Raw genomic sequence first — 12,470 nt, 5'->3', positions numbered from 1 at the left:
GACACTAAGATGCATCCACACCCCCTGCCCCGCAACACACACACAGACACACTCTTTTACAGGGAGTTGGTGGTATCCTGAATGTAATTATGAATAGTGTTTTAAATTCTAACTAAAGGCCACTTTTAGCTTAGTTACGGCTCTAAGAGATTTAAATTTTTATAAACTGATTCAAGGAGCACAGCTTTCAAAGATCCGAAAAAATAACAAAATACGTCCCTTAAAATCGGAAGAACATTTCGCTCTTCAAAAACAGAAGAGGAATTTATCTGCACAATTTAATTATTAGAACAACCCAAAGATGGGTTCCAATACAATGACACCTTGCATAAACCAACAACCAAGCGACTGTATAAAACGGAATTAATTTTTAATTTCCCCTGAGGTACCTTTTGTTGAATGGTGGAATGTTTTTGCTCCATTTCTCTTTTCTCCTTTGCTGCATCCACAACCAGTCGATCCAACTGTAAAAAGGGAAAAAGAGAAAACTGCAGACTTAAAAAAAGTATGGATTATTTTTTCAAACCATATTCCAAATCATTTCACAGATAAATAAAAAAATCACTCAATTTAAGCTTATTTAAAAAGGTTTTGGCTAAACTTTGAAGTAGAAGTTCATATTTTTTTCTGCTATCAAGTTCTCTTTGAGAAGATCCATATCTCCATTAGAAGAAAAAAGATTTCCAAGAATAGTCATGGTGCCGTACATACATGATTGGAGGCCTTGTCACAGGTACCCCAGTGATACACTTTCAATCCTTAAATAAGGAAAATGACTCTAGCTTAAGCTGCCTGCTGACCTACTAAGCAAACTCAGGTAGTTAAAATCAAAGATACGAAGAAGACACTAGTGACTTCTTTCTCTAATAGCAAAAAGTAGTGCAGCTAAACTAGTACCAACCAGCTAAACCAGCTCTCACAAATTCACTCTAACAGCTACTTCCAATCATTCAAGATGTTTCTTCATGTTTTCAGGTTGGCTCCCTAATGTCATAATCAAATCTAAAAAGAAGAAAAAATAATTCACCAGATAAAAGAGAAAGCTAAAAATAATAAAAGAATAGTAATCATTCATAAGACCAAGGTAGGAAATCAGCAATTCTTAAGGCTCATTTTTAAAAGCTCAAAAAACTTAATAAAACTATAAAACCCGGCCGGGCGCAGTGGCTCACGCCTGTAATTCCAGCACTTTGGGAGGCCAAGTCGGGCGGATCAGGAGGTCAGGAGTTCAAGAACAGCCTGGCCAACATAGTGAAACCCCGTCTCCCCTAAAAATACAAAAAATTAGCTAGGCATGGTGGCAGGTGCCCATAATCCTACCTACTCGGGAGGCTGAGGCAGGAGAATCGCTTGAACCCAGGAGGCAGAGGTTGCAGTGGGCTGAGATCACACCACTGCACACTAGCCAGGGCGACAGTGCAAGGCTCCATCCCCCACCCCCCCCAAAATAATATACACATATATAAAAAACCCATTTATTTCTTGTTCCTTTGTATTAGAAAGGATATCCATCATAAGGGAAGTATTCAATTTCCGGTAATATGTCACAAGAAATGCACTGGCTTCTTGAAATCATATTTGCTAAACTAACAATAATTGGGTTATACATTATTTATTATGTGGATTTCATTGTCTAGACTACGATGATGCTTTCCAACTCTGAACCTCCATCACCCATAAATGATTAACACATGTTCGATAAATGAAAAAATTAAAACATACATATCAGATCAGCAGGAATATGGAAAAAAGCGTTAAATGTCTAAACATTTTAAGTTGTATCTTTTAAAAACTAAATTTTTAAAGTCTCTTTCAAAAAAGCTATTTGATCCTTTATCACAAATGATTTTTTTCTACAGAAGAATAATTCTAGTCAGATAGTATTACTGAATAGTAATAGAGATTAACCAAAAAAATACCCACAATAAAACAGATCTATCACTATTATAAAGTACGTGATACAGCTGGCAACCATACTACTCTAGGATCTAATACACACACACCTTAGTGATATGTAGCATTGATTTAGTGGGTATGCTATACATGGTGCACTAGAAAAATATATTCTCACACAAATTTCTTACGCGGAATGAGTGGACTAACCATCCTATGGTTTTTACGGCTCTGAGTGGCATATAAATATTATTCATTCAGACTGAAATGCAGCACAAGGGAGCCCCCAAATTCAAAATATTTACAAATATGCACGCATATACTTTACATATGAATTCTGCAATGTAGGTGATGGTTTTCTGCCTGTCTAATTGGTAAGAAATGTCTCTTGCAGCCAGGCGCAGTGGCTCACGCCTGTAATCCCAGCACTTTGGGAGGCCGAGATGGGCGGATCACGAGGTGAGGAGACTGAGACCATCCTGCCTAACACAGTGAAACCCCACCTCTACTAAAAATACAAAAAAAAAATTAGGCAGGCGAGGTGGCGGGCGCCTGTAGTCCCAGCTACTCGGGAGGCTGAGGCAGGAGAATGGTGTGAACCTGGGAGGCGGAGCTTGTAGTGAGCCGAGATCGTGCCACTGCACTCCAGCCTGGGCGACAGAGCAAGCCTCCATCTCAAAAAAAAAAAAAAAAAGAAAGAAAAAAGAAAAAAGAAATGTCTCTTGCATCCCTAACCCCATTGCTATTACAACAGGAAAGTGGGGACAATTCCCCCTCTGATGGGGAAAAAGAATAAAGAAAAAATATCTTTCGTGATGGTGGGGGTTTGGGAAAAGGCACGAGTTGGGGAAATGTGAAGACTGGCAGAGTCTTATCTTCTAGACACTGGGAAATGTATCAGGAAGATAACTTGGAGCACAGTAAAAAGGGCCCCGTGTTTGTGTTAATACTGGACATTATCCATTTTAATAGGTTCCTATCACTAAGCAGGTATCCCCGGTCCTTCTGTGTTTTAAATCCCTTCCACTCCCACCAACCTCAGATATCATCACTTCTCTTTCTCCTTTTCAACTTCTCCCTCGAACTACCATCTGCTTTTAAGTTGGTGCAAATCATTCTACCTTAATAAAACCGCTGGGAGTGGGGAGGGATTGCATTGGGAGTTATACCTAATGTAAATGACGAGTTGATGGGTTCTGAGGAGTTGATGGGTGCAGCACACCAACATGGCACAAGTATACATATGTAACAAACCTGCACGTTATGCACATGTACCCTAGAACTTAAAGTATAATAATAATAATAATAATAATAAAAGAAAAAAAAAAGAATCAGGAAGTTCCAAATCAAAAGCAGTTCCTGAGCTCCACTGAGGGAATGCAATGGGGAGGCTTTTACAGAACAGACACAGAAATAAAGCAAACACAATATTTGATTGGTTATAGTTAAAAATAAAATAAAATAAAACCGCTAACCCATACTCTTTCTCCAGCTACCACATTCTTTCCCTCTTTCCTTCATAACACAACTTCTTTAAAATACTACCACCTTCTCTATTTGCCCCTTCCATATTAATCTACCCACTGTAATTCAGCTTCTACTGCCCGGGTCCCCAGCGCCATGGAAACAGCATCTCTCACAGAGGTAACAACTTTTTGCTGCTAAATCCAATAGGTATTTCTCAGTCCTAGGTTTACTTAACTTTCTAATAATTGAAGCTGATAACCACTCCTTCCCTTTGAAACACTTTTCCTGGCCTACAATGCCAGTCTCCTGTTTTTCCACCCCCTCACTCATCTACGTCCTAGCACAGCTTCTCTTACTGAGCCATCTCAAAATTTAGTCCTTCTTAGGTCCCTGCCCCAAGTCAGTTTTTTTTTTTTTTAACTCAATACCAGTGGACCTCAACCTTAACTTACAAAATAAAAATCTTTATGTATGGTGTCTAGGCAACTAGATTTTTTAAAAAATAGCTCTATGATTCAGAGATATCTAACTCACCCCCCATCAACTCACCCACTCTTGTGGTTGCAATCAGCAACTATATGCTACTGATTTAGTCTACTTCCCTCTTCTGAGCTCCACAAATATCCACTTACACGTCTTATCCTCACAAATCAATATATTTAAGCGTGAACTCTTCACGCCCTTCCACCCTCGGATGGGCTGTATATTAACCCTCACATCTAACCATTTCTATCTCTACTGCCATGACCTTAGTTGCAGATGCCATTATCTACTGATTATGAAAAGAATATCGCAACTGGCCACCTCCAACCCGGACATCTTATCGACCAGGCACTACAGGCTCTGGGGCTTAGATGTTTTTCAAGGACCTGCAGACTTATTTGAGATCTGGGGCGGGGCGGGGGGGAACCTATAAAACTAAAATGATTAAATGTTTTAAAAATACATAGTTTTTTCAGCTAGCCAACTGCAATTCAACTCACACTGCTTTTATAAATTATACTGAATATAAGATGACAGTGTAATCTAATATTTGATAGTATGTGAGGAATGTCTAAAACCTAGGAAGGTCTTTCCTTCCCCCCAAGTCCGGCTTACATGTCCTATCTATATGTTCCTACAACACTTTGACCCTTCCCCATATGGTGGAAAAGGCCAGCTGTCCCTCAATATCTGTTTTCTCCTTCTTCCTTAACAATGGAACCCCTAAATTCTAGCAGGTCACGTGGCTACCTGGCATTAAGGTTAATTTCCCTTGCAGCTATTGTGACCCTGTGACTAAGGACTTGGCATTGGGATGTATGTAGAAGTGATATGTACAATTTCTAGGAAATGTGCTTAAAAAGAGAAAAACGTATCTTTCATTCTCCCTTCCTTCTTCCTATTAGCTGGAATTTGGGTATGTTAGCTAAAGCTTGATTAGCCACTTTGAACTATGAGGTAGGATCAAAAAACAGAAGCCTGCACTCCTGCTAACCAAGTTGCCACCATACCATGTCTTCAACTTTACATAAGAGAAATAAAACTCTCTTTTTTAAACTACTAATATTCTCAGTTTTCTATTATTTGCAAACAAACCTCATCCCAACTGTTACACACACAAGGTATTCAGCACAGAGATTAAGAGTGTGGTGCCTTGTTGGCTTCTCCCAAGAGAGTAAGTTCTGTAGAGGCAGAAAACAGAATACATGTAATCCACGGCATATGCCCTACATGTCCTTCCCTGTCTCAACACACACACACACACACACACACACACACACACACCACAACTCACACACACTCTGGTCAGTAAATGCAATTCCCATTCCACTCTTACCTTTTTCCTTAAACTCAATTTTTCTTTTCCTTTTTTTTTTTTGAGACAGAGTTTCCCTCTGTCACCCAGACTGGAGTACAACGACCCAGTCTTGGCTCACTGAGAACTCCACCTCATGCCTCAGCCTCCCGAGTAGCTAGGATTACAGGCATACGCCACCACACCCAGCTAATTTTTTTATTTTTAGTAGAGACGGGGTTTCACCATGTTGGCCAGGCTGGTCTCAAACTCCCAGCCTCATGTAATCTGCATGCCTCAGCCTCCCAAAGTGCTGGGATTACAGGCATAAGCCACTGTGCCTGGCCTAAACTCTATTTTTCATCATCAGTCCCCTCCTCTTGGAAACTAAACTGAAACATCTTGAGAAAGAAAATCACCTAAAAATCGACAGTGTTAAATAAAGAATGCTCATCAACAAAAAACAAAGTCCCCCAAACAGATCTAATATAACGTTATGATCAGATATGAAAAAATAGTTTGAACATAACGACATTTTTATACATATAAAATTTGTATGTATATGTATAGAGCTATTACACATAGCCATAGATAGCCACATGTGACTATATGAAATGAAAAAGTTCCCAAGAGCTCTATAATTTTAAGATTCTAAAATTTTTTTATTCAAATAACAAGATACAAGTTTTTAGAAAATAAAAAAGAGCTCTAACTCAACTGAAAAGCAAATTGGAACAATAATTCAATTATCCAAATGTATGAAATTTAAAAATAAGTCCAGTTATGTAGACTGCAAAACACACACTTTGTTTTTATATTTTTTATTTTATTTTATTTTTTTTGAGACGGAGTCTTGCTCTGTCGCCCAGGCTGGAGTGCGGTGGCGCGATCTCGGCTCACTGCAACCTCCGCCTGCCAGGTTCACGCCATTCTCCTGCTTCAGACTCCTGAGTAGCTGGGACTACAGGCGCCCACCACCAAGGCTGGCTAAGTTTTTTTTATTTTTAGTAGAGACGGGGTTTCAACGTGTTAGCCAGGATGGTCTCGATTTCCTGACCTTGTGATTCGCCCGCCTTGGCCTCCCAAAGTGCTGGGATTACAGGTGTGAGCCACTGCGCCCGGCCACACTTTGTTTTTAAATTCTCCTTTTCAATACCTTCATATACAAACTATAACATAAGGTTCTTTTTACCTTTGATTTCATTTTTTGGGTATACCCAAAATGCAAACATTTGAGTATTAACCCACATATAAATCTGCTATAGCATCCAACTTCATTCTTCATTAAATAAATAAAACATCAAGTCCTCCTTGATATGGTTTGGGTGTCCTCACCCAAAATCTCATCTTGAATTATAATCCCCATAATCCTCATGTGTCAAGAGAGAGACCAGGTGGAGGGAACTGAATCATGCGGGGGGTTTCCCCGATGCTGGTTCTCGTGATAGTGAGTTCTCACGAGATCTAATGGTTTTATAAGTGTTTGGTAGTTTCTCTTGCATTCATTCTCCCCTCTGCTGCCTTGTGAAGAAGATGCCTTGCTTTCCCTTTGCCTTCTGCCATGATTGTAAGTTTCCTGAGGCTTCCCCAGCCATGCAGAACTGTGAGTCAATTAAACCTCTTTCCTTTCTAGATTACCCAGTTTGAGGCAGCTCTTTATAGCAGTATGAGAAGAGACTAACACACCTCCAATATGCTAAATTTCTTTAAAAATACAAATACCAGTGTATAAAACAGAATCAAGAAATATACCGCAACATTACCTGTGCACCAAGATCCTTCATGTAGGGTCCAAGTTCACTAAACAGATCATATCCTTGATGAAAGAAGGCCAAATGGGCATACATAAATGACAACATCTAAAGGGGGAAAAAAAAGATGACCATTTTAAAATCTACTCGTAGATAGACATTCTGAAATATTTTATATATATAAAAAAGACAGCGTCTTGCTCTGTCACCCAGGCCTGGCATGCAGTGGCACAAACACAGTTCACTGCAACCTGTACCTCCCAGGCTCAGGTGATTCTCCCACTTCAGCCTCCTAAGTAGCTGGGACCACAGGCATGCGCCACTATGCTCAGCTAATTTATGTAGAGACAAAGTCTTGCCATGTTACCCAGGCTGATCTCAAACTCCTGGGTTCCAGCAATCCTCCCACTTCCACCTCCAATAGTGCTGGGATTACAGGCATGAGCCACCGTGCCCAGTTCATCAAACCTATTTGAAAATTAAACTGAGTCATCTGTTTTAAAAGAGTATTTCAAAAATATTTTCAAATACAATGAAAATAAATTTTATTTAAAAGAAATTTCCCAGTGGTTTAAAATTTTTTTAATGCTCAAAATTTTAGTCGTTTAGACTATATTTGAGTGATCAAAATGTATACAGCAGATTCAAATAATCCAATTTTCAATAACTCTACTATTTTCCTAGGTCCATTATAAAGTATTTATGTGCTCCTTCAACCAAGCTCACTGACAAACCTTAAACTGCAAAAAAGGCAAAAAGATAAGAGAAATATAAAGTGCTCAAAATAAAACACAAATACTTTACAATCTACTAGAGCACCAAGCACAACCTAAAGTAGGAGAATGTTGGTTTTTCTCTCAAGATACCAAAATAAAATGAGTCAACTGAATTTGCCAATATGGAACTTTCTTTACATTCATTCCACAAATCTAAAAAGCTGACATTAATAAGCAGAGATTTGTCCACGTTTTCCCATATTTTACCTATTTTAAAGAGAAAAATCACCCTCATTTTAATTAAGTTTTTACATGGAAGGAATTATATAATTAAATGAATACTGAAAAAATATTCTAAACATCCATGTTATTTTTAACAAGTGGCATCTGTTCAATTTTCTGAAGTCTAAAATAGGTCATAAAGTCCTTAATACTCAAAAATCCTCCAAAAAAAACTACTTAAAAAAAAAACCATTAAAACACAGAGGCAAAAGGACAAAACTCAGAAGAGGAAAATTATTCTGGAATTAGATAATAGTGATCATTGCACAAATTTGTGAATAAAAACTGATAAATTATTTTTAAAAATTAATTAACAATTTAAAAAGAGGGATGGGATTAATAGCTAGGACTACATAAAAATATAAAATATGCCTGTACATCAAAATGCAAAACGAGCATATTAAAAGACAAATGATAAACTAGGGAAAAATACATGACAAAGAATTAACAGTCTTAAGATGTAAGAGATGTTGCAAATCAACATGAAAAAGATGAACACTCCAACAGAAAAAAAGACAAATGACATATGAGGTATCTAACTGGCCAAAAAACACGGAAAAACGTTCAAACTCATTTGTATTAACAAAATGCAAAACTGAATAATGAGATCGTGCTTTCTATCCAACAAACTAGGGGCAGCATGGGGGAAAAAACCGGAATGCTCAGTGTTGGTAAAATGTGGAGGAAAACCCATTTTCACACAATATTAGAAGAAATATTGTATAACTCTTGAAATTTGACAATATTTTTCTAAAGTCTTAATTCTTTGACTATATAATATCTTCTTTATAAATCTATCCTAAGAAAATAATAGGATTATTCATTAGAATGATGAGGACAAAGCTATGTTTTAATGTCAAAAACAAGGAAATTATTTGAATATCCATTAATAGGTGAAATTAATTTATGGTATATTCCTTCAAGGTCAGTAAACTATGACCTGCAAACTTTATTAGGCCTCACCACCTTTTTGATAGTCCATGAGCTACGAATGGTTTTTACATCTTTAAATGATTTAAAGACAATGAAAATAAATAAAATTTATGATAGGTGAAAATTACATGAAATTCAAATTTGTGTTTATTTATAAAGTTTTATTGGAACACAGCAATGGCCATTCATTTACATATTGTCTTTCTCATTATAATAGCACAGTTGAATAATTCCAACAGAGACCATGAGGCCTGTAAAACCCACCATATTTACTACCTGGACTTTTACAAAAAACATGTGCCAAACCCTAGGATATTCAGGTAGTAGAATTCTACCCGGCCACAAACGCCATCATTAAATAAAGGATATTTAATCCAAACCCTAGGATATTCAGGTGGCAGAATTCTACCTGGCCACAAACGCCATCATTAAATAAAGGATATTTAATGACATATAACTTTGCAGTGTATTAGTGAAAAGAGAAAGTTATAAAATAGTATGTAGGAATGAGTCCCATTAAAACATTAAATGTGATTTTAAAAGGCATATATTCAAGTTTATGTACACACACACATGCACGCACAAGGACGGACATAGAGAGTAAAAAGATGAAGATGTATGCCGTGATATTAATAGTGGCTTCCCCTTGGTAGCAGAACTAGTAAGTCGTTTTTATTTTTCTTCATACACATTCTAATTTTCTACAATTAATATACATTACTGTCAATCTCGAAAACAAGTGGGGTATAAACATTATCTTTTAAAAAACAGGAAGTACAATGTGTTTACCTGATAATTTATAACACAAATATATACATACAATTTAGAAAAAAAGCTAGGTGGGGACAAGGATCTAAGGCTACTTAAATATAGCCTTTTGGGGGAAAAGTCAGTAAGTAATTCAGAGTTGAGAGATTATTACTAAAGTTATCAAAATATAAAGATATGATATGCCATACCATATCATGCCCTGCACACTTCTTCATTAGCTTTTTTTTGAGACAGAGTTTGCTCTTGTCACCTAGGCTGGAGTGCAATGGCACGATTTCGGCTCACTACAAACTTTACCTCCTGGGTTCAAGCAATTCCCCTCAGCATCATGAAGTAACTGGGATTACACGCGCCCGCCACCACACACAGCTAATTTTTTTGTATTTTTAGTTGAGATGGGTTTTCACCATGTTGGCCAGGCTGGTCTTGAACTCCTGACCTCAGGTGATCCACCTGCCTCAGCCTCCCAAAGTGCTGGGATTACAGGCATGGGCCACCACAGACAGCCTTCGTTAGCTTTTAAGACCAAAAAAACGGCTCCCCACCGCAAAAAAAAAAAAAAATCATTGTCATGGGGTGAAGAGGCTCAGGGAAAAAAGTGATCCCCCAATTTTATCCCACTGGTTCTGTAACTGCATACCAAAGAACAAACCAAAAGAATGATCCACCATCAACTCTAAGGGAAAAACTCTCCAAAAATGATACTATTCATATAAATCCTCAATCTCAAATATTTTTAAAGTCCAAATAATGCCAAAAATCATAAAGAAAAATGTAAATATGTTGAAAGAGGTTGGGCAAAAAAATTTTAAAGCAAAACAAGTGAGAAAAAATTCAAAACCTAAGTGTAACAGTTTTTTATGTTCATAACTTTCTAAACAAATTCTGAAATATTCTCACAGGTTTTTAAACCAAACATTTTTAGTTATTCACCAAATGGTACTGGGCATCTAGTGCATGTAAAGCAACATATTAGGATAAAAGAAAACAAAAACGTTTAACAGTAGAGAGTGTCCCTTTATGGACCTCACAGTGTATCAACAGACGAGACACACAAATAACTCGAACACAAAGGAGACAAAGAAGTCCAGTGCCACATAAGAAATACAGATGAAGATCAAAAAGAAGAGCAATCATAAACCTTATCATGTACATAGCAGATGTTCTTTCAACACCTAAATATGTACATTTAGTTTCATATTAAAATATTTAAAACATCATTTCAATTAATATCTTACTGATTTTAGGATTTCTGATCTCCTTTTTGATTGAAGAACATTAATCTAAGGGAAAACACATGTGGTTAATCACCCATGCATTATTTTAAAGCTAATCCATAACGCAATATTATAAAACTTATTTTAATGGTTTAACACTTTTCCAAAAAGCAAATAAAAACAAAGTTCGAGCTTTTTCATCCTTCAACTATCCTTTTGCAAAACACAGTTAAGACAAACATTCCAGTGAAATTCTCATACATTTCTGAGCTAAAAGAAAAACTGGTTATTTAAATATTAGAGTGATGGAACTATTTTGACATTTGAAACTGTGGGAATTCCATCTTTTTCCCACCCTCTTTATCTCATTGCTCATCAAAGTTCAACATACAACCTAAATGCAAATTCTCATCACTTTACCACTATCACCATCATGTCTTTTCCAGACTGCTGCAAAAGGCTATGAATTAGTCTCTTCTCTGCTTCCATCTGCTTCCATTCTCGACTCCCTACAATCTATTATACACACAGCAACCAGTCAGCATTTTTTTTGCTTTTTTTTTTTTTTTTGAGATGGAGTTTTGCTCTTATTGCCCAGGCTGGAATGCAATGGTGCGATCTCAGCTCACTGTAACCTCTGCCTTCTGGGTTCAAGCAATTCTCCTGCCTCAGCCTCCTGGGTAGCTGGAATTACCAGCATGTGCCACCACGCTCAGCTAATTTTTTGTATTTAGTAGAGACACGGTTTCTCCAAGTTGCTCGGGCTGGTCTTAACTCCTGACCTCAGGTGATCCACCCGCCTTGGCCTCCCAAAGTGGTAGAACTACAGGCGTGAGCCACCACGCCGGGCCCACCTTAAAAAAATATAAATAAGATCATGTTACCTCTACCTTAACACCCTCCAACTTCCTACCATGGCTGGCAAGGCCCACTGTGATGTAGCCCCTACCTACCTCATCTCTTCAACCTATTCTTCTATTACTTTCCCCCTTTCTGTACTCCAACCACAACCTGGGACCACTCCCACCTCAATGCCTTTGTACTGGCTGTTCTGTCTACACGTTATGATGTTCTGCCTAGATGGGTACCAGGCTATCTCATACCAATCAGGTCCAACTTCAATACCGTCTCCTCACAAAGGTGTAAGGTAGCTTCTTATGCACTGTCTAGTACACCAACCCTATTTATTTTACTCAGAACATTAATAACTACCTTATATTTTCTGATTTGTGTCTTCTCCCTAACCAAAGTGTAAATTCTAGTGAGAGCAGGGTCTTTGCCTTATTCCCAGCTGTAGTGGCACACACTAAGCACTCAATAAATATTTCTTAAATAAATTAACAGGTTTTGTTTTTAGAGACAGTCTCACTCTGTTGCCCACTCTGGCCGGAGTGCAGTGGCACGATCAGATCTCACTGCAGCCTCGAACTCCTGGGCATGCAATCCTCCTGCCTTAGCCCCCAGCAATTCTCCCATCTCAGTTTCCTGAGTAGCTGGGACTACAGGTGCACACCACCAGACCTGGCTAATTTTTTTTACTTTTTGTAGAGACAGGTTCTCACTGTGTTGCACAGTCTGGTCTCAAACTCCTTGCTTCAAGCAATCCTCCTGCCTTGGCCCCCCCAAGCGCTGGGATTATAGGAATGAGCCCCTGCACCCGGCC

At 38.0% G+C, this 12,470-nt stretch overlaps 1 protein-coding gene across 11 annotated transcripts in view; it reads right to left on the bottom strand.

The window, feature by feature from the left end:
- The window catches only part of ACAP2 (ArfGAP with coiled-coil, ankyrin repeat and PH domains 2), a 179,449-nt gene that overhangs the window by 55,411 nt on the left and 111,568 nt on the right, over positions 1-12,470 (bottom strand). For all 11 annotated transcript variants that reach the window (XR_007723273.1, XM_050779140.1, XM_050779143.1 and 8 more), the window contains 3 exons: positions 10,829-10,873; positions 6,901-6,996; positions 390-464 (listed from right to left, as the gene is read on the bottom strand). Coding sequence is in view for 10 of the 11 variants with exons in the window: in XM_050779140.1 (XP_050635097.1) it covers positions 390-464; positions 6,901-6,996; positions 10,829-10,873 (216 nt within the window). In the remaining variant the exon portion in view is untranslated. The remainder of the gene's footprint in view (positions 1-389; positions 465-6,900; positions 6,997-10,828; positions 10,874-12,470) is intronic.

The sequence above is a fragment of the Macaca thibetana genome, chromosome 2 (genome assembly GCF_024542745.1).
Source record: "Macaca thibetana thibetana isolate TM-01 chromosome 2, ASM2454274v1, whole genome shotgun sequence".
In the NCBI taxonomy this organism is placed as follows: domain Eukaryota; kingdom Metazoa; phylum Chordata; class Mammalia; order Primates; family Cercopithecidae; genus Macaca; species Macaca thibetana.
The sequence above is the reverse complement of the archived record's forward strand: the minus strand, read 5'-3'. Positions and strand labels throughout refer to the sequence as shown.